This window comes from Hesperophylax consimilis, chromosome 27 (assembly GCF_061612785.1).
Source record: "Hesperophylax consimilis isolate HC1 chromosome 27, BYU_Hcon_1.0, whole genome shotgun sequence".
Lineage (NCBI taxonomy): Eukaryota > Metazoa > Arthropoda > Insecta > Trichoptera > Limnephilidae > Hesperophylax > Hesperophylax consimilis.
In genome coordinates, this window is record NC_142862.1 from 3,471,606 (window position 1) to 3,495,584 (window position 23,979).

At 37.2% G+C, this 23,979-nt stretch overlaps 1 protein-coding gene across 5 annotated transcripts in view; it reads left to right on the top strand.

The window, feature by feature from the left end:
- Positions 1 to 23,979, top strand: part of swm (Zinc finger protein swm) — a 71,327-nt gene that overhangs the window by 1,599 nt on the left and 45,749 nt on the right. For all 5 annotated transcript variants that reach the window (XM_089648404.1, XM_089648407.1, XM_089648408.1 and 2 more), the window contains exons 2-8: positions 2,065 to 2,183; positions 6,357 to 6,571; positions 14,502 to 14,675; positions 14,992 to 15,197; positions 21,270 to 21,383; positions 21,620 to 21,814; positions 21,969 to 22,141. In XM_089648404.1, the coding sequence (XP_089504530.1) occupies positions 2,065 to 2,183; positions 6,357 to 6,571; positions 14,502 to 14,675; positions 14,992 to 15,197; positions 21,270 to 21,383; positions 21,620 to 21,814; positions 21,969 to 22,141 (1,196 nt within the window). The remainder of the gene's footprint in view (positions 1 to 2,064; positions 2,184 to 6,356; positions 6,572 to 14,501; positions 14,676 to 14,991; positions 15,198 to 21,269; positions 21,384 to 21,619; positions 21,815 to 21,968; positions 22,142 to 23,979) is intronic.

Below are 23,979 nucleotides of genomic sequence, written 5' to 3' on the forward strand. Positions count from 1 at the left end.
CCCATATGATATGTAGCTGTTTTGTATTTCTTACATTATTGCAGTAAATGACAAATTTTTTTTTTCCCGCCGAAATGCACAATTTTTTTTTCATCTTTTTTGTGTGTTGGGAAGTTGATTGTTAATTTAATATAACCATTTTAGAGCTTGTATTGAACGGGCATCACATAAATAATGATTGGTGTAATCAAAAAATTTGCCTTTTACCTCTGAAGATAATATTTCAGCGATGAAAGTCGTGCAACAATTTATAGGTTATGAATTATTACAGATTCTCAAAAAAAAATAGTGCTCGATCATCCAACATTAAGTTATTATTACCATAAATCAGATAGTTTGTATTCTGTATATAATGCTAATCTAACCCAACTTATTATAATGCTGGCACACCGATCACTTTCTGGTGTAAAATTAATAAACAATTTTGTATTCAGACATAATTTTTCGATAAACTTGTTGAAATCCGCTGCACTCTTAATACGCAAAAAAAGCTATCAATAACACTTGGTTTTAACTTAATTACTATAAGAAATAACTATTTATGTCGTGGGAGATGGTAAATGATGCAATAAAGTTCCATTTTTCTCAATCAAAGTTACGTTTAAGGTTAGGAAATACGCATAAATTAATAATTTAAAATAACCCAAACGAACACCCTAAAAACCCCTGACTTAAATAGTTGTCTCCATTAGATATTTAAGTTGAAATCAAGTGTGGTTTTTTTTTTTAAAAAGCTTTTGCGTGCAGCGGAATTTTACCAATTTTTCATGTCAATTTTTAATTTCTTACTTTTAAATATGGCGTTTTTCGCCAATCCATGCCGAAACGCAGGTAATTTTTCCGTTGAGCACAAAATTATGTTTCATGTAAAATAGATAACTATTGCTTATTTTTAAATATAACGTTCAATTTCTTGCCTTACATTGAATTCTTTCAAATGGTAAATTTTTAGAATAACTGGACACTCTTAATACGAATACGTCAGACAAGAAATAAACATATAAAAAAAAGCATGAAATTTTAAAATTTTATCAAAAAATTGAACTTTATTACATCTTTTACCATCTCCCGCAGCGTAAAAATGTAGTTGTATTTCATAGTAATTAAGTTGAATAGTAGTTATTTAAAAATATATATTTGTATTAAGCATGTCCAGTTATCCTAAAATATTATCGTTAAAATTAAGACGCAAACCCTAGAAGAAGGGCCTATCTTGACTTCGCTCCTTTTCTAAAAATGGTCTGCCGTATGAATCATGGACCTGAAAATCCCTGGACAGAGCATTAGTGCGATTTTGTAAGAATGGCATTGAAGCCAAATCTTGGGTGAGGGGAAATTGCCTGGCAGCCATCTTGTATGACTACAATTGAACTGATTTGTATGTAAAGTGGTAGATAATGAACTATTATTATTTTATTTTCGCGTTAATGCATTTATATTGGCTTATGATTTTTTTGGAGTATTTGATGACACAATGATTGGGATACGCCATTAAAAGATTTAAGTAGATTTTAAGGCTTCAAATTGTTATTGAATTGCTTCGTCCAGGGCTTTTTAGGTTCATGGTATGAACACACATTTCAAACATAAAAATAAAATAATAATTTCATTCTTAAATATATTATAGGTAGGTGTTGGTACCTACCTACCACTTGTCTGAATTTGAAAATATTCTTTTTTAATTTGATAATATATCCTCAAGATTAGTTCTAATTTTGAAAAGTTCACGCTCCTTATGGAGAGACATACTCACAAAGGAAATTATATTGTTTGTTTTTGTAGGTGACTGATTACTCAATTATTATAGAAAGTGATTTGGTCAGAGAGTACTTTTTATTTCAATTTATTATGATTAATTCGTTAAAGCTTACGAACCTCATTGTAATATTTATTATAGACAAATACTTATTTATATCTATATCACATTTCATTGAAAATTCTAGATAATATTATCTTCATTGATTACTTTTTTTATTTAATTAATTAGTTGCATCTGTAATGCACAAGGTATTTATTACCAAGTTTTATTAGGCCATTTTAATATTATAATTTGTTGTTTAACAGTTGCGAGGCGGACCCTGCTGCCCTCGCCAAATATGTGTACGCCCTCGTCAAAAAGGACAAACCACTGGACGACCTGCGGGACGGCATGGTGGACCAGCTAGATGTCTTTCTACAATCAGGTAAATATTATTACTGTCACATCACAATGTGTGGAGCACCATGTGTGGGGGAATAATAACTAACCAACACCATATGGGGTTCCATGATAAAACAAACGTATTATTTCATAATTTTCTGTTCTGTTTTATCCTTCACCGCAGTATGATTCTTCCGCTTTGTTGTAACCTCTCTTTGGCCCTTTGTACACAGATATACAGGGTTTTCCAATAAGAGGTGTTATTTTGAATAGCCCGCTATTTCGGTAGATGTTACTTTTGAAGCTGTCATTTTTTGACATTTGACAAGTAGAAACTACGCCATTAATAAAAATGGAACGATACACGCTTCATCAACACATTGAAATTATTAAAATTCACTTGAGTGAATCAAATGTAAATCATCGTGAGTGATGAGGCCCATTTCCACCTCGGTGGCTTCGTCAACAAGCAAAATTGTCGCATCTGGGGCTCGGAAAACCGAAGAGTTATTGTTGAAAAGCCTCTCTATCTTCAACGTGTGACTGTTTGGTGCGGTTTATGGTCCGGCGGAATCATTGGATCTTTTTCGAAAATGAGGCTGGAGCAACAGTTACGGTGAATGGATTGCGCTGTCGAGAGATGATTAATGATTTTTTATGGCCGGAATTGAATGGTATTGATCTGGACAACATTTACTTTCAACGAGACGGCGCCACGTGCCACACAAGCAACGAAACCATTGATCTTTTACGACTGAATATCAAAATAACACCTCTTATTGGAAAACCCTGTACTTAAAGGTCATTTGGGTACCTGGGAACCATTTATTGGATGACCAACACCTTTGCCATAGGTCACCGCAAGTTGCAAGCTAGAATTGGTGATTTAGCAGGGATGCCCGAGTTCATCGGGTGAGGTGTGTTCAGGATGGCCTGTCCACCAGCTGCGTGGCGTGTCGGATCGGGAGAGGCTGGTTTGGGGAGACCCTTTGATCTCTCTAACTGATCTCTCGATCCATATGAGAGATATGTTCATATGTCTGTAACTCCTGGACACACTGATCCCTAGATTCCTACCCAACCCTCACACCTTTTACCTTCCTTTCCTTATAAAAGACCCTCCACACAGCATCCCAAAATATGCCTTCTGTGTGGGGTTAATGTAAAAAAAAAATAGTGTGATGCAACCACCCACAAGTCGCCCACTGATATGCTACTCTTTAAAGTTGATTTCTGAACATGGCGCTACCCGAATTGTACTGAACTCGATAATTTGTTCACGTTCAGTCGTGGAGTTAATATGATGAAGACAATATTATTCTTCTCTTTATAAAAAGCGTAAAAAAACAATGTAAAAGATGATTGTTGGGTTCCAACCTTTTTTTCCAACATCAATCCACATCTTCTCCGCTAAATCCTATATTACTTATTCCACTAAATTATGGTTACATCAACATAAAATATTCTCCCACCTCAAGAACAAATTTAACATTCAAATCATGCTCGGGTTGTATTTCTGTCAAACTAGTATGTAGTAGGAACGCGTAGCGTCGTGTACTAGTAAAATAGTACCAATGTTAAAATTCATTAATTATAATAATACCAATTTTAATAGTAATTTCTAATATTTAATTAAATTTTTGTTTAATAAATGTTTATAAGATAAGGTTTTTATGCATAGCACAAAGGATAACAAATTATTATAAGCATTAACTACTCGCCTGAAATATCCATACAATTGAAAATATCTCCCGAGTAAAAATAAATGCCGCCGACGGAAATTGAACCCGGGATTTTTACTCGGGAGATATTTTCAATTTGTATGGATATTTCAGGCGGGTAGTTAATGCTTATAATAATTTGAAATTCTTTTTACCCAAGCTACAACCTCCGTGTTAGAGAGGTAAGTTCCTTGTCTTTGGATTCATTGCACAATTGAAACCTGGCAAATAAAATAAAATGTTATTAATCTGAATTGCTTCAATTTGATAAAATAATACTTAAATGTATTTTTTCCCCATTCCAGAGTTGGAAGATACTGTGGTGAAAGATTACCATTAAAAATTACAATGTTAAACTCATGTATTTTGGCATGTTTAGAGACCAGATATGTATAAGAAGGTTCTTTCTCCTTCCCCTCCCTACTGTCTTCAGCCTAACAACATCCCCCAAATTGGGAATTCCATAGTTCCGCTGAAACCGGCTGTAACCAACGTTACCTCTATTTTTCCAGGAAGAAAGCTGCTAGTGCGCAAATACGAATATTCATGTGATAATTAAAATAAGTAATCGAATTAATGTCCCAGAAAATAATAAATAACATTTCAATAAACTCTTTTCTTGTTCAATAACTTTCCTTCATATTGGAGATTCTTCAAGATGTGTGCGGAAGATGAAAACATGTGTGCGGACAATTATTAACGGTAGTGCGGCCGCACACCCGCACACCTTAGTGGGAACATTGGCTGTGACTCGTTTTCTTGTAATCACCTGAAAAATAAAACTACAAAATCGTACACTACACTGCTGTGACTGGATTAAATATCTGGTCCCACCAATTTAATAATAGATTCGTAACTTCAATGTTGTGGTCCCTAATGTATTAATAGATTTCCTTTAACACAGTGCATAATAACATACATAACTGATTTTATTTTAGAATTGAGACTTGGTGGGGGTATTGTTGTAAAAATAGGTTATTCCTTGAAACTTGTGGGGGATGGATAGTGGTTATTTATAGGAATTATCATTTTCATCTTTTATTATACAAGCTGTGTGGCTAAAAGAATAGATACAAAAGACATTGACTATCTAAATATCAATGTCAACTAATCTGTAATGATCATAGACAATCGAAACAAGGGAGATGGGTCATGGTTGCCATATTATTAAGTTTAAATGTCTCAACAAAACCTATAGCTGAAGATATTCTGTGACGAGAATCATTTCCTTCAGACCCCATGTCATCTTTGAGGATGATGTGTGGAGGGTCCTTATTTTAGAAAAAACGAAAAGGTATGAGGGGTGGGTAGGAATCTAGGGGTCAACGACCAGCTGAAGAGATCGAAAGGTTTCCCCAAACCGGCCTCTCGTGAGCCGGCCCACGACGCAGCTGGTGGGTAGGCGCATCCGCCGCCAAGACCTGAACACACCTCACCCAATTAACCCTGGCACCTCCTAAGTCACAAAACATAGCAAACCACTTGAGGTAACCTATGGTAGAGGTTTTGGTTATCCACTAAATGGTTCCCGGGGCAGCGGTACCCATATCTGCTTCCCAAACTATCCCTTCACTACCATTGTAGGTCCTGTATATCTGACTATTTCTACTAGGTGTCCTTTGTGTTTGTTTTGTTTCTTTCACATTTTCGACGCTCTATTTGCTCATTTGGATCTTCGTACTTCTTGCTCTGATACAAATATGACGTATTTCAATTTTATAACCCCTGCCCCATCGCTCTTCAATAGCTGTTGCGCCTGTTTTTACCCTTGAACCATTATGAATATGAAACCGCACCCACATCCTGCCAACATCGTTCACCCATATTACTGTAAATCGCATCTAGGAAACATTGCGTCTACCTGCAGAAATCATGAAAGTAAGATAACTGTTGGCATGTAAAGTGCATGGTTGTCCACTCTCTTTTCATTATCACCTGTAATCCGAAATTACAATAAAGTGTGTTAATTATTGACCTTTCCAATGCCCAAACAACAATGTCCTCATCTAGCGATTCGTCATGCCTTACCAGTGGAACTTACATCACCCGATTAAAAAAAATACACCTCTCAATAAATTAAATTGCTCTATCCAGTTTTATGGTTCCTTGCATCAAAATAACTCTTATTCATAATTCCATTGGTGGGCGTCAAAAATCGTGGGCTTATTGGGTATAATGTAATTTATTTATTTAGCTTTTATGTGTTTCTTAAGCCAGTCATAAACTAGTTTGCGCTTGCAATAAATTATGCACTTCGCAAGCATGTAGGTTTCAACACAAATATATTAAAGAATAGTTGACCTGCAATGCTTCGCTATTGCTAATCTCTTTCTTGGGTGTCCCAGACTTCTTCCACCATTCACTATTGTATACATTAAGATATATATATATATATATATATATATATATATATATTAAGATATATAAACCATTTGCGACTTTTCTAAGAAGAGTTGCCAGGGTTCTATGATTTTAATTACAATTTGTTATTGCAGAAACTAAACCTTTTGTGGAGCTGCTCTTCAAGACGCTGGAGACGCAGGAGTATCTGGCTCCGGTCTCCTTGACGCAGAGCACCTTGACGGACACATCGACGGCGGTGAGCACACACTCGGGGGCTTCCTCGCTGCTGCAGGACAATGCCATCGGCGGGCCGTCCAGTCCGACAGACGATAAGGCGGAGATCAGGCCACCAAGTAGAGACAGAAAAGTATGTGTGTTGGTTTCTTCAACTTTGTATGGTGAATAGTTTCAAGTTAGCTGATGCGATTGGAGAAGGGAAAAGTACCAGGATATTCAGATCTGATCAAAACTCTATGTGCGTATATATATATTTTTTTCATACTTTCACGAGAAGTGTAAATAATCCATGGAAAAACAAAGTAATGATATTTTTACGACATTTTATTATCGGACCAGCGCAGACCTGTGAAAAGTCACAGGATATTATAATTGTAGGATTTGTGGAGCTGACAGTGTTTATTAAAAAAAAAATTTGCCTCAGTATCACATTGTGGTTGTGCGCAACTCTTTCGTACACAATTGTGCGGGGGGTTGCGGTATTGCGGATGCGATATAGACTAAGCCAAACAAAAACGAATTGAATTGCCTTAGTGTTTGCAAGAGGAAAATGAGTAGGAAAGGCCAAAGACTTACCCTGGTCTCGTTCTCCTTAAGCCGCTGGTTCTGTTCTCTTATCAGTTTGCATACAATTAACATTCGTTCACTTAACACAAAACAAAAAGACAGTGAAATTCACTGCTGCGGGTAAACGTTTCACTGGACGATGTGTGCTCCAAAAAAACACAGCCGAGTTCAAACATATGCGGGTTTCAATATGACACGAAATGTTCGCGGGTAAGATGCAACGATAACAACTGATAACAACTGATAACAATACTCCTTGTCTCTGGCCCGGATCACGGAAAGGGGACAAGGGGCAAAGGGGGGGTGAAGGGTACACATTTAAGGCTATTCAATTTTAAAACCTAACGCGCAACTATCCCCCCGCCTTGAAAGGGTGCGAAATCACCCCTTTTAAAACCGCATTGTCATGGCATTTATCATATAAACAAATTAACATAACCTACAGTTATCCTAAATTTCCTAACCTACATTGACTAAACCTAATGCTACTAGACTACTATTGAGTTGGCAAAGGGTATAGCCGTATTACTGGGCGAATATAAGATCCCAGCACTGTTCTGACACGAGCAACACGAATTACTCCATCCTTTGCGGGGAAAACTTCATCAATAATAGCTAACGGCCAGTGTAATGGTGGGGCGTTTTCAGTTCCCACTATTACTACTAAGCCGACCTTTACTGGATTAGTAGGAGTATTCCATTTTGGACGTACTTGCAAAGTATGCAAGTAATCTAATCTCCATCGCTTCCAGAATGATTGAATTAATTTATCGAGTAAATCATGACGCGATAGAAGGTTCAAATTATCCTTCTCGATTTCCATGGCGGGCAGGTGTTTTAAGGGAGTTGTCGTCAAGAAGTGAGCTGGCGTTAACGCAAGGGGCTCGGAGGGGTCTGAAGAGAGCGTTCTACACAATGGCCTCGTATTCAGAATGGTTTCTACTTGTGCAAGTACTGTAGTTGCCTCTTCAAACGATAGAATCTGATCTCCTATTACCCGAAAAAGATGATTCTTCATACTTTTAATATTGGATTCCCAATTTCCTCCAAAGTGGGGTGCTATTGGCGCATTCAAATGCCAGCTTATTCTATTATTGGCCAAAATACTTGCGAATTCTTCACCAAAATGTGAAGATGACGAAAATGCGTGCAATTCATTCAATTTTCTCTTGGCTCCTACAAAGTTAGTTCCGTTGTCTGAGTATAAATTTGACACAGGACCACGCCTAGAAAGAAATCGTTTGAATGCGTTCAGAAAACATTCGGTGCTCAAACTTGATGTCAATTCAAGGTGTATAGCTCTTGTTGTCAAACACACAAATAAGCAAATATACGCCTTTTGAGAACGAATTCCACGTCCGCGTGATACGGTTATCCTTAAAGGCCCGGCAAAGTCTATACCCACATGCGTAAATGGTTTTATAGACTGAATGACACGACAATCTCTATGATCCGCCATTAAAGGTGCAATTGTTTTAGGGCGTAGCCGAAAACACGAATTGCATTTATGTACTCGATTTCGAATTAAACTACGGGCTGACAGTATCCAATATTTTTGCCTCAAAATAGACATTAATAATGCGGAACCCGAGTGACAATGATCAACCAACAAATTTAAAACGTGATCCTTTCGCGGGAGAACTATGGGGTGCTTTTGATCATAATTTAAATCCGAATTAACTAAACGACCTCCCAACCTTATGATTCCGTCATTCAAGAACGGTCTCAAACGTTGAAATACGGGTTTACACGTCTTTCCTTGTTGTAGATTTATCAATTCCCCGGGAAAGTACGCTCGTTGTATTTCGCGCAATATTTTAAGCTCAACGAACTCTAAATCTGACCCACTTATATATTTTCGATATGGCAACACCTTAAGAAAACGAAATACGTAAACCAAACATCGTAATAATTTATTCCACGAGGAAAAGCGCTTTGACAGGGTAAGAATATCATATTCTTCTAAACCAGAAGTCATTACTAACGAAATAGACTTCTGTTCGGGTAGTTCTGTCACCATAGTAACATCAAATGTGGTAATGGGCCACCGATCAGGCCTAAATTTCATCCACGGTGGGCCATGAAACCATAGCGGGTGATCTAAAATTTGATTGGGGGTAAGCCCTCGTGACAGACAATCAGCGGGATTATCTGTGCCTGCTATATGATTAAAACAGGTAGCCGATGATTCAGATTGAATTTTAGCAACTCTATTAGCCACGAATGTCCCCCAACGGTGCGGAGAAGACTGAATCCAACAAAGTGCTACAGTGGAATCAGTAAATGCGTATATATTTTCAATTTTCAAGCGTTTTTCTAAGGTTTCTACTACGTTATGCATTAATTTTGCAAGTATTAATGCAGCGCAAAGTTCTAATCGTGCGAGAGAAACAATTTTCACAGGAGAAACCTTCGATTTCGCACAAGCAACATGTACTGAAATTGCTTCATGATTTTGGACATGGAAATACACTATACCTCCATATGCCTTTTCGCTGGCATCTGCGAAACCAACAATGGTTACGATGCTACTGGACGTGATGCCAGTATGGCGCGGAATTTGTATTCTATTTAGTGAGGAAAGTTCCTCACAGAATTGCGTCCATATCCTTACAATATCGTCGGGAGGCTCATCATCCCAATCGCATTTGTGTAGCCACAATTGTTTAATTAAAAGCTTGGCATATAAAACGACAGGCGCGATGAAGCCCATAATATCCCATATTTTTGCGACACAAGACAATATATTTCGTTTTGTACAACCTGTTTTAGGTGTAGAAGTGACAAACGAGAATAAATCGGAATTTGGTGACCAGTATAAGCCCAATATTTTATGCATGCTTACTTCATCAAATTCCTTTATCGCTGATAAGCGATGCGAATCTAGAATAGATTCCAGAACATCTTGCGAATTGCTGGTCCACTTGACAAGGTCAAATTGGCCAGTCTTCAATAATGCGATTAACTGAGAGGACGTTTCCTTTGCACCCTCTTCAGTTTCCATACTATATACAAAATCATCCATATATAAAAATTCTTCAATAATTTTCTTAGCCTCAGGAAAAGCTTCTCCTTCATCGGAGGCCAATTGCCTGATAGTGCGTAAAGCTTGAAATGGGCTGGATGTAAGACCAAAACAAACGCGGTTAAACTCATAAGTTTTAATATCTTCGCTGGGCGAGAAGCGATACAAGATTCGTTGATATCTCCGATCACTATCTTTCACTCCTATACACAAAAACATTTTGCGTATATCAGCTGAAAGAGCTATTGGGAATACACGAAAATTCATAATTATATTAAATAAATTTCCCTGTAAATTTTCCCCACTATATAAAATATTATTCAATGACACGGAAGTGCTTGTTTTTGCGCTAGCGTCCAGGACTATTCTCAAACTGGTCGTGATTTTATCCTCTCGTACAACTCCATGGTGCGGAATTATGTATGAAGGCATCTCATTTCCTTCATTTGAAGTGCTGAGAGTCAAATAATCCTTCTCTAAATATTCATTGATAATATTATTATAAGCTTCTCTTAATTTTGGAGAGGCTTCCAATTTACGTTCAAGGCATAAAAAACGTTTCTTTGCCATTACAAATGAATCCCCAAGGGTTGAAACATCCCCTTTAAATGGCAAAGTTACATATATCTTCCATTTTCAGGATCTCTTGTGGTTGTTCTTTGATATATTTCCTCACATTCACGATCTTCAGGACTTTTAATAGACGGTACGTTTACCTCTTCTAATTCCCAAAATCTTTTGAGACAAATATCATCTGGTTCTTCTAGCATGGCACAACAAGATACGCTAACATTATCCTCAACCCGAGTTGGTGCTGATCCCAAAATAACGTATCCTAGAACTGTTTCTAAAGCATGCAGATTATACCTCTGAAAAGGGTCTTGAACCCTTTTTGACAACAGGAGATGCGGGAAGAGCTGGGCTCCTAGCAACATGTCAATTTCTCCTGGTTCTCCATATGACTCATCCGCCAACGGTAAGTCATTCAAATATGACAATGAAGGTACATCAACTTTGGCGGTAGGTAAGCGCTCTGTAACTTTATTCACAATCAATGAAGTAATGTTGTAATTTATTGCTCGATTGAAACGAGAGTAAATTTCGGTCTGTATGGAGCCTGTAATGGGCTTAGACGATCCTCCAATACCCTTAACGGTGGAACAAGACGGGCGTTGATATTCAAAAAATCCTAATTTTCTACAACAATCCCGAGTAATAAAATTGCTCTGAGATGCGCTGTCCAATAAACACCTAACGAGATGTTCATTTCCCTGTGCGTCTATTATTCCCACTCGTGCGGTAGCCAGCAATGCAGTACAATGAGTCTTTAGATTATGAGATCGAACAGTTGAAAAAGTACACAAAGCTACATCAGAATTGGAGCAGCCCGGTTTTGGATCATTCAGTTGATCAGCTTTCTGGTTTTCAATTCTTTGGGCATTTTGAGAGTCTGACTGCCCCTTGTGCGATGCACCCTGTTCTTCAAAATGTAACATTGTATGATGAAACTTGTCATTACACTTATGACAATTTTGATTTGAATTGCAAGTCCTAGCCTTATGTCTATCACTAAGGCACCTAAAACAGAATCCCTTGCTTTTGATAAAATTGAACCGTTCCCTTACAGTCAATTTTTTAAATTCTAAACATTTAAACAAATTTCCATGCGATAGATTATTGCAAAGTAAACATTTAATAGGCTGACGATTTTCCTCACTGCCAGCACTCATATAGGCTTGCGTCGATCTTTGTGACCGTTTTAAAGTTTCACTTTTATTTTCCACCGATTTCCTTGAAGAACCGGTTCTTTGCAAGATCTTAACTTGTTCACGCACAAATTTCACCAAGTCTTCAAACGAGGGGAATTCATTTTCCCGATTGTATGTTTCGAATCCTTTCACCGAGTCCATATCAAGTTTTTTCAATGCAATGTGTAAGAAAATAAAGTCACACAAATTATCTAAATTTACATTTTTAACGGCTGCCACAGCTGACGCAAAATGATCAATGAAGGATTCCAGATTATTAATATTTGCAACAGCAAAGGATTTAAAATCCAAAATTTGATCGATGTATGCAGAAGATATTACTCTTTTGTCGTTATATTTATCGATCAACGAGTTAAAAATAATTTCGTAATTTTCCGGCGATAAAATGATCCCGGCGAACGTTGATTTAACACGGTTACTAATTTTTCCCAACAAATAATATAACTTTTCTGAATTCGAAAGTGTATCGTTATTGTGTACGGTGTTAATAAAACTTGAATAAAATATGGGCCAATTTTTTATTTCCCCATCGAAATATGCCAATTCAATCGGTGGGAGTTTTACACTACATTTTTTCTGTTCACTAACAACCCGCGAAGTGTTTTCCCGATTTAATGATATTTTTCTTTTGATATGTCCGTACATATCGTCGAACTTGAACCATCTTTCAAAATCAGGTTCAAAGTTTGAATCGATTTCCAAATTTAATATATTTATTTGTTGAGATATGTCCTCATACTTACTTCTAGTCAAGTCTAGAGTTTCAACTAACGAAAGAAACTCCTCTAGAATACTCAAGTCGGAAATTTTATTTGATAGTTCAAATAACTTAGTAAGACGTGCATCTAACGCATCTCGCTGAGCCGTCAGTAATCTCAACCTTTTTTCTTTAGTGGCCATTATGTATTTAGCAATAAATAATTAACCCAAATAATTAATTATAATTTAAATAACGCTATAATTTAATTAACGCTAGCGTAATTGATCAAAGTAAACAATTCTTCTGATATGTGTTTCCAAATTAAACTCAATAACAACTGAATTATTATTCTGTTTACTATCTATTATTAGTGGTCGTTAATACATACCTACGTACTTAACGCTAGCGAAGTATGTACTCGTATTAGAATTGAGTATTGAATACAAGTACCTACTTAGAATACGATTCCTTGCGTTAAACCAGGTACCTACATACACGATTAAATTATGTATTGTCAACCTATAATTTGCCACGAGGAATTAAATGTAATTCGTTTTTAATATAGCTATTTGACGAACTAAATTTTAACTCATTTATAATGCAAATGCCATGATTTTGGTACAAATAATGATTATAGATTGCAATTGCGGACGAAAGTAATACAATATAATCCGGTTCGAAATTGGACCAATCTGATGGTTGTGCGCAACTCTTTCGTACGCAATTGTGCGGGGGGTTGCGGTATTGCGGATGCGATATAGACTAAGCCAAACAAAAACGAATTGAATTGCCTTAGTGTTTGCAAGAGGAAAATGAGTAGGAAAGGCCAAAGACTTACCCTGGTCTCGTTCTCCTTAAGCCGCTGGTTCTGTTCTCTTATCAGTTTGCATACAATTAACATTCGTTCACTTAACACAAAACAAAAAGACAGTGAAATTCACTGCTGCGGGTAAACGTTTCACTGGACGATGTGTGCTCCAAAAAAACACAGCCGAGTTCAAACATATGCGGGTTTCAATATGACACGAAATGTTCGCGGGTAAGATGCAACGATAACAACTGATAACAATACTCCTTGTCTCTGGCCCGGATCACGGAAAGGGGACAAGGGGCAAAGGGGGGGGGTGAAGGGTACACATTTAAGGCTATTCAATTTTAAAACCTAACGCGCAACTACATTGTCTTTCAAAAATAAAAGTTGTCAATTTTAGGACGATCAGAAATTTACCTTTCGAAATAACACCATTATAATAACTTGAAAAATTTTGACATCTGTTAAATTTTTAAACAAAATAAATTCACATTTCAAATGTAGAATTAATTCATATAATTTTGCTACCTACTTTATCGCTCGTCTGAATTGTTCCCACAATCATCAGTTACAATTTTGAAAAGCAAAGGACATTCGAATTGTAGAGTTCATTGAACCGGTGTTGCAGACAGAATCATAACTGAAATTAATATTTTTAATGTTTATGGCAATAACATGCCAATAATTGGAAATATTTTCAAGATAATGTTCCCCATTTGGTGAAGTATGCGAGACGTTTTATATGGCCGAGCCTATATTATATATCGGCACCCCGCACTCAAGAAGCATAATGGGGCAGCTTGAACCCTAGAACAGGCATGCTCAACCTGTAGCCCAATTAAAGATTTTTTGAAAACTTACCAAATTCGGTTAAAATTCACCAATATTCTAGCCACCCGCCCCGAGATGCGAATTATTCACAATCTGGCCTTATTCACTGTGTGGCCCACCTGTGTGCTCAGTAATTTTTTTTGGCCCACCAAGAGATTTGGGTTGGGCACCCCTGCGCCAGAACATACCCTCTCATCATGATTGTTAAGCAATTTGATATTAAAGATTATTAATGTAAAAACAAATCTATAAGCCTGTCATGACACAGGAACTCCTCCCAGTGAGCATAGCAAAAACCATTATTATGAATCCTACAAAAACAATTTTATTTAATAATAATACTTTTTCCTTCTTCAGACGGAGAAAGAGGACCTGGAGCTGAAGAGCCTCGCCCCGCGCAGCCACGCCGACAAGAGAGAGAGCGCCTCGGCCACCAAACACCGCATCGTCCTAAACCGTACCACCAAGTTCGTGCCCGCCACTGTGCCAAAGGAAAAGCCCGCCTACGCAACGGAACAGACACTAGTCAAGGTACAATACATATTTTCGTAAGCTTCTCATTCAGAATTCAGAGAAGGAGGACCTGGGGCTGAAGAACCTCCCCCCACGCAAAAGACACATGTAACCGAAAGATACGTATTTGTAGTTGTTTCTTTTTGTTTCCACACTATATAGAAATATGTATGTGGAAATTCAGTGCGCAGACATAGTGTATTGGTGTTCTTCGTTATGCCTTTGTCATAATTCCATATCTTTTGCATTTTACTCAGTTACCCAGTTCAGGATTATTGTATTGATTATTGACATTCATTCCATCACCACCAATACATGAGCGTTTGTTTTGCAGGTAATGCCAGACCTCCTGGAGGACAGTATGAACGAGCCCCTGCCGGCCCGCAACAGCCGGCGCGACCGCAAAAGCGACTCGGACAAGGAGGACCGGCGCCGCCGCTTGTACCGGTCCCGCTCCCGCTCCTGGGAGCGCTCCCGCCGCGCCCTCCCTGCCCCCGCCGCTGGCCGCTGGCGGAACCGCTCCCCCCCACTACAGACAAGGTACAGGTAGGTGGTGACCTAGCATCATTCATTACTAAACCTAGAGCAGTGCCGTCGCATTGCCATTCATATTACCATTTACTCTCTACTAACCTGCTTGTTTTTCAATTTACAACACCTGTTAAATACAGGCACTGTTTCAACAGGTCAATATTTTTTATCCAATCAAATAATATAATAGTAGGACACTTTGGTCTCAGGCTGTTGTTTTCTCATGTACCAAAATACTGAGGAAGAAAAAAAACATAAACAACAAAAAAACGAGAGATTTATGGACAATTATCATAGCATAGATCTATCATAGCTTCAAATTTTCTTATCATATTCATTTGTCATCATCAGAACTTTAAAATTGTTCAACACCTATTGTTGCATGCATCGTTTACCTGATAAGATGAGACAATACCCTAAAATAAAGCCAGAATCTTAACGACGTAAGTGAAGCAGCCGTGCATAACAATATGCAAGGAGCGGCCCTGGTGTATTGGTCAGACCTGAATTTGCCCTATCCAAATCTCTAAAATAAAGTGGGAATCATAAGTGATGAAGTCATGTAAAAACAACATTCGGCACACGGCCTGACATAATGGACGCACAAACGGTCGACTTTACTCTAGCAGGCCTAGAAAAACAATCTTTCCGTGGGCTTTATTTGAATTATTTCTGATGAATGTATTACTAAAATCTCAAATGTTTCTAGAGGGATCCCTTGGGAAGTACTAATTCATCATCGAGGAAAATAAAATCTGGTGCTTACCGCTAATTTTATTGTTTACAAACGATTTATAAAAGTTTCAAACCATTTTACATAGATAAAAAACTTACATCCTCTAGAAACATTTGAGATGTTAGTAATACGTTCATTAGAAATATTTAAAATGTGAGCATCGGGCAATCGTATTATATCGCCTTAAATGTGAATAACGTACAAGAATCCCAAATGTCAGGAGCCAGTGGCGCTGTGAGGTCCCCAACAAAGGTTGGAAGGGAGAGGGGTGGCAAAGGTTGAAATGTACCTGGTAGTGCAAATGACAATATCCTAAAATCACTCATTAGAACCCAAAAAGTCATAATGAAAATCATTCTGAAAGAACTAGCAATGACGAAAACAAACTTAATATCATGTCAATTAAACAATTCTGTTCTAAGCATAGACATATGAATATTAGTAGACCTGCCCTAAGTGATTAAAAGCGTATTATTCCCCACTCCCCATACCGGTTCCATTGGAGCCGGCTGTGCTCGCGTATGGCCTCCCATGAATTTAGAAAATGTGACGTCATCATTCTTGTGCGAACTAGCGTCGACCTATGGTCGAGGCATCATCGGTTCATTTTACGAAATAACACGGCAAAATGGTGGCTTGTGCTATGAAAATTTGTAAAAATAGATGTGAAAAAGAGAATAAACCCAATTGTCGTATTACATTCCATATGTAAGCATTATTTTACTTTATTTTAAGCTTATTCACATCGTATAATATGGATCAGTTGTAGAAACATATACTATCACATCGAGATACGTCTGGACGCGAAACACAAAGCCGTTTGCATAAGAATCAGGGATGTGCCTTCGCCTTTTGCGCTTTGATAACATACATAATCGTATCATTTGGAACGTCTATTTTTTCATCTGTTATATCTTGCTGGAACTCCGTCGTATTAATAAAGGATACTAAACCAATCATTTTTAAATTTATTCCACTTAAATGGCGTTATTACTAAACGAGTTTTGAATTTTACACAACTCATAAACAACACTTAATATAGGATAAATGGTTGGTTATCAATTGTGAAAAATTGGTATGTTTGGAAGTAAAATTTGGATACAGTGAGCATGTTTGGAATGAAAAATGTATGTGTCATTAATGCTGTCTGATGATATTTTTTATCTATTCAAATCAAAAATATTATATTTTTCTATTGCACGTCGCCACCGATCATATATTATTTTTGGATCATTCTATCACACGTCGCAACGGACCACGTGTTAGGTACGCGCGTTATTTCGCATGTACGGTACTGCTGGAACGAGAAGGAGTGCATATCACGTAATGCGCTAGGTTATACCGAGTGGCGATGTGTGATAGAAAAACATGTTTTTGTTTTTAATTGAAAAAGTGTCATCGTACGGCAAAATGATGCCCAAATTTTTACTCCAAATACTCTTAGGAATCGCTGGTAAAAGCTGTGTGTATATAATTTCATTTGTTTTTTTAGTTGTTTTACTTTTCTATTATCTTCTTAAAAGTGAAATGTTATATATTTTCTTAAAGATTTCATTATTTTATTATTAATAGGAACAGAGCGGTTGTGACAACCCTCCAACATTGGTCGAATGTAGCGATTCTAAAGTGTGCTCATCGTTGTTTACTGGGAAGTAAATTATGAAACATTTATAATAGTGTTTTAACTAAATACGTCAACAAAATATTCGACTCTGAAAATAGAAGTAATTCATTTTGCCGAATTTGGACTTCGCAAATTTGTTCATAACGTGGCGAGTAATTTGCGCTCCCATGTAAAAATGTCTATTCATTCAAAAGCAGATTTTACCTTTAAGAACTAAATGGTGATATTATAATTCGAGATGCCTATTTACTGTCAGATTGATTTATTGACGAATCACAGTCAGCTTTCCTCTCTGCATCCCGCAACTCTTGGTTTAACCCCTCGCCTTTAACTTCTCGTCTATTAATATTCATATGTCTGTGGTTCTAAGACAATGCTCCTTTACATTCATAAATACAAAACAAGAAATAACAACAAACACATTAGAAACACTAGATCTCATGGTCAAAGGCGTATCCAACAAGCAACTACAAATACAACATTTGGGCTAAAAAGCTTCCCATACCATGGTACTAAACTCTAAAACAAAATCCCACTCTCATTCACAAAACTAACAACAATATTTTAACATTTAAATCTCAAATATAAACTGGATATATAACATAGGGAGATCAGAAATAGACCAAATACAGACTTCAACTGAAACCACTCAACGGAACTAAAAAACAACATGTAATATATTTATAATTATATCAGAAAGAACACATACTATTAAATTTCAATAATATATAAATTACATCCTCAGCCCCGGAGATCCCAATGAGGATATCATTATCACTATTTGTGACAAAAAAAGGAAGATAATAAAACATGGTTGTGCGGAAATCTTTCGTACGCAATTGTGCGGGGGGTTGCGGTGCGGATGCGATATAGACTAAGACAAACAAAAAAACGAATTGAATTGCCTTAGTGTTTGCAAGAGGAAAATGAGTAGGAAAGGCCAAAGACTTACCCTGGTCTCGTTCTCCTTAAGCCGCTGGTTCTGTTCTCTTATCAGTTTGCATACAATTAACATTAACACTTAACACAAAACAAAACAAGACAGTGAAATTCACTGCGGCGGGTAAAAACGTTTCACTGGACGATGTGTGCTCCAAAATAGTCACGGCCGAGTTCAACATATGCGGGTTTCAATATGACACAAAAATGTTCGCGGGTAAGATGCAACGATAACACTGATAACAATACTCCTTGTCTCTGGGCCCGGATCAAGGAAAGGGGACAAGGGGCAAAGGGGGGTGAAGGGTACACATTTAAGGCTATTCAATTTTAAACCTCACGCGCAACTAAAACACTTATAATAATATTGCTGCCTTGAGGTGATTTCTCATGAAAACGGCGCTATATAAATTAGCCAAATATTATTATATTATTAAGAGTTATTCAAATATGGCTAAAACCACTTCAAGCAACGTTTTGACTCTGAATGATGGTCTTTCACCTCGGCTATACTGAGAGCACCTACCTCTGTAGATGATTGATTTCATATCATCGGTGTTTGGTGGGCTATGCCGATATGCCTGGCTACAATTCAAAAGAAGCTTATTAAAGTTTTCTTATTTATTTATCAGTCGTGTACTCGTATAAAACTCTCGTCTTATTAGTTGCCATGGATAATTTATTGTGTAGATTAATAATTTTTCTCAATTTTTTTACTACGCCAATATTTTCCTAAAAGTGGTTAATTTTGCAATTTCTAAATAGCAACGACAATCAAATGCAGCAGATTCAATTTGTACAACCATCCGAAACTCGAAAAATTCTTTAACCGGTCAGCAACGTAAGCAGATATACACGATAAAATAACGATAGCAGTCACTCTGTAGATGATTGATTTCATATCATCGGTGTTTGGTCGGCTATGCCGATATGCCTGGCTACAATTCAAAAGAAGCTTATTAAAGTTTTCTTATTTATTTATCAGTCGTGTACTCGTATAAAACTCTCGTCTTATTAGTTGCCATGGATAATTTATTGTGTAGATTAATAATTTTTCTCAATTTTTTTACTACGCCAATATTTTCCTAAAAGTGGTTAATTTTGCAATTTCTAAATAGCAACGACAATCAAATGCAGCAGATTCAATTTGTACAACCATCCGAAACTCGAAAAATTCTTTAACCGGTCAGCAACGTAAGCAGATATACACGATAAAATAACGATAGCAGTCACTCTGTAGATGATTGATTTCATATCATCGGTGTTTGGTCGGCTATGCCGATATGCCTGGCTACAATTCAAAAGAAGCTTATTAAAGTTTTCTTATTTATTTATCAGTCGTGTACTCGTATAAAACTCTCGTCTTATTAGTTGCCATGGATAATTTATTGTGTAGATTAATAATTTTTCTCAATTTTTTTACTACGCCAATATTTTCCTAAAAGTGGTTAATTTTGCAATTTCTAAATAGCAACGACAATCAAATGCAGCAGATTCAATTTGTACAACCATCCGAAACTCGAAAAATTCTTTAACCGGTCAGCAACGTAAGCAGATATACACGATAAAATAACGATAGCAGTCACTCTGTAGATGATTGATTTCATATCATCGGTGTTTGGTCGGCTATGCCGATATGCCTGGCTACAATTCAAAAGAAGCTTATTAAAGTTTTCTTATTTATTTATCAGTCGTGTACTCGTATAAAACTCTCGTCTTATTAGTTGCCATGGATAATTTATTGTGTAGATTAATAATTTTTCTCAATTTTTTTACTACGCCAATATTTTCCTAAAAGTGGTTAATTTTGCAATTTCTAAATAGCAACGACAATCAAATGCAGCAGATTCAATTTGTACAACCATCCGAAACTCGAAAAATTCTTTAACCGGTCAGCAACGTAAGCAGATATACACGATAAAATAACGATAGCAGTCAAGTACAATAAGCGTGTTTACACGTCAACGCGTGTGTTTCCACAAAAATCGTCATAACTCCGTTATTCTTCTAGTGACATCCCTAAAACAAAAAGTAGAATATTCGTATTGAATGAAGCTTCACATCTCTATTCAAAGTTATCCATAGAAACCCGTAAAAAGACCTACTCAGTGGAAGCAAATTTTACCCGCCAAATCGTAAAACGACGCCAAGAAAGCCGTTTGACGTGCCGACCCGCCTCGCAAGTTTAATTGTTTTTTTAAAAATATATTTTGTATGAAATGGTCAAAAAGTGAAGTGACAGAATTGTTTATTGTACATTTGTACGATGAAATAAGTGTTTTTTTTTACATTATCCGTGATTTTAGTATCGTTTTTACATAAAACATTACAGGTGAGTCATTTTTACAATTTTTTCATGTTTCCATTCTAAATTTAAATATTTACAAATGTTAATATTTATTTATGATACAACAATTTGAAAGCCTATTTTGTAACCTTTCTAAAACAGTTTTTACTATTCGGCTCCGTTCAGTAATGTTTCATTTATAGAGCTTTGATTGTGAGGCGGTAATAACACAACGTTTTCGTGAAATTGACATTTCGATAAAGACATCTTAGCTTCAAGTTCGCGAAAAGTCGGAGGGGTTAAAGGTGTTGCAGGCTGATATCATTTTCTTAGTAGGTATTTCAACTGACAACTCAAATTTCATCACTGAAGGGTTGACATTTTGATTTGCTTTTGGAATTCAAAAGTGTATTTCTTTGTCTGTCCTTTACTTTTTTGTTTGTTATTCTTCAGTTTGTCTGTTGCCTAACTCTTTGCCTTGTTATGTTATCACAGAAGGTCGAGATCTGGTTCACCACCACCGCTGCGCGCGCCGCGCTACAGAAATGTCAGCCCACCACCCCCGGGAGTGACGGATATTGAACCACCAAAGAACAGGAGTCGATCAAGGTACAAAGTCATTTTGACAAATTAAAAAGCATGTTTTTTTGGTGACTGAATTAAATGGAATGGTTGCAAAACGAATGATCTTGTTAGGTTAGGTTTGTTTATTTTTTTGTCCATTCAATCTTTCTTTCTTTCTTTCTCCTCACTTTTCTTCAATGTTGGAATGTTGCATTTCAGTCTTCAAGGGACTGAAAAAACAAACCTTCTTAAACTTGAAAACTCATGTTTTACCGTTTCAGATCCCGCGAGCGCATGTCCCCCCTGCCCGCCACAGCTCTGCGCGACCGCCTAGACCGCGTGTCACGCGAGCGAGACCGCGACCGCTCTGGCCGTTCCGACCGCCCCATCCGCGACCGCCTAGACCAGCGCGAGCGAATCGACCGCGACCGGATTATCGACCAGCGGGAACGCGAGAGGATCGATAGGGACAATAGGTAATCTTTAAAAATAAAGAAAAACATTCTCAGGCTATGAATATTTTAAATGCAATGTTTTTTTGTATCATTAATTTTCGCATCATATGTTCTCTGTTACATGCCTAAACCATCCAAGTGTTCCTTCCCTAATCTCGTTTATTACGTTTGGCAGGGAACAGAGGCTAGACCGCGACAGACGGGTGATGCGCGACCCCCCGGGAGGCGCGGACACGCCCACTCAGGATTCCAACCCCGGAGACTGTGCAGGACAGAGCCGTGGCACCACCACCACCCTCGCTGGCATCTTCGCCCCCATCACCAAGAAGAGGTGCAGAGATTTCGATGGTAAGTCCTACAACAAACACAAAATTGTGATTACTAAAAATTAGACTTTAGGTAATGTGGTTATAAAACCCAAAATCATGAAATAAATGGTGAGATATGGGTGAATTCATTGACTTTAAACCATTTCTTAGAAGCATTTTATATATTTCCATATTAATATTCAGAAGTATGATTTTATATGTTACCATATTAATATTCAGAAGTATGATTTTATATGTTACCATATTAATAATCAGAAGTATGATTTTATATGTTTCCATATTAATATTCAGAGGTATGATTTTATATGTTACCATATTAATATTCAGAAGTATGATTTTATATGTTACCATATTAATAATCAGAAGTATGATTTTATATGTTTCCATATTAATATTCAGAGGTATGATTTTATATGTTACCATATTAATATTCAGAAGTATGATTTTATATGTTTCCATATTAATATTCAGAGGTATGATTTTATATGTTACCATATTAATATTCAGAAGTATGATTTTATATGTTACCATATTAATATTCAGAAGTATGATTTTATATGTTTCCATATAAATATTCAGAGGTATGATTTTATATGTTTCCATATAAATATTCAGAGGTATGATTTTATATGTTTCCATATAAATATTCAGAGGTATGATTTTATATGTTTCTATATTAATATTCAGAGGTATGATTTTATACGTTTCCATATTAATATTCAGAGGTATGATTTTATATGTTTCCATGTTAATATTCAGAAGCATGATTTTTGGATTGAGTACGAATCCCAAACCGAATGCTCAGATGTATAATGCATTTTCTTAAAAATTGCGAGTGCTCAATAGTAACCAGCTGCTAATCCTATACAAATCTTAAGTACTCCCAACAATTGAATTTGGGAGCCACCTCTGGACTGGAGCCCCACAATATTCGAGTGGTCAAAAAGAACTACCAGGCTTCGGTTGGGTGAGAGCCGCCCAGAATCTATGGTCAAATTTGGACGTTAACGTCTTGTTTGCCAGAGTAACCTTAAGGGTACTATTAAAAAAGTAATCTCTCTTAGGCTAAGGACTCACGGAGCGATTTTTACCCGCGCCCGTCGCGGTTGCGGGCCCGCAGCCTTTGAAGAATGCAGATATTTATGTAAAAAATTAAAGCACATTTCACGACGCGTTTTACGCCCGCGGCGTGTGCGATTGTTTGCGGGGCCCGCTGCACCCGCGGTTATCTTGTACCGGCGGGCGCGGGCGCGGTCCCGCAGCCGCGGCGGGTTGCTCAACTGTGGAACTCAACTGATCGTTTAACTGCCCGTCTTGCAACCGTCCGTCTTGCGATAATCAACCGCCAAGATTGCGGGCGATAACCGCAACCGCGGCGGTTGCTTCACCGCAAAAAAGAGCGGTCTCGTGAGTTTTGAAAATAAAACTCCATTCCGCCACCGCAGCGGGCGCGGGTAAAAATCGCTCCGTGAGTCCTTAGCCTTAATATAACTAGCTGTTCTAGGGAAACTACTTATGGCAGATTATATACTTTTTATAAATATATTTAGAACACATTATCTGGCAAGACATAATTACGCAAAAAAATTACGAAAATAGAATCAGCCGATGCACGGTGAAAATTTAGAGTCAGTGATCAAGATTTATGAGGGCTTATGTAGTACTTGATTAGGATACATATACTCGCAGGTCGCAAGTCCCCTTTGGACATTTAATATCCCTCACTTAATAGTCGCCGTGGGAATGTTAAAAGCGCCCAGTCATGGAGTTTCTTGTCACTAATTAGTCTGTCTCTGAATAATCTCCTGTGTTAGGTTTATTTCATATGAAATTTGTGAATGAATATGCTTTTGTTTG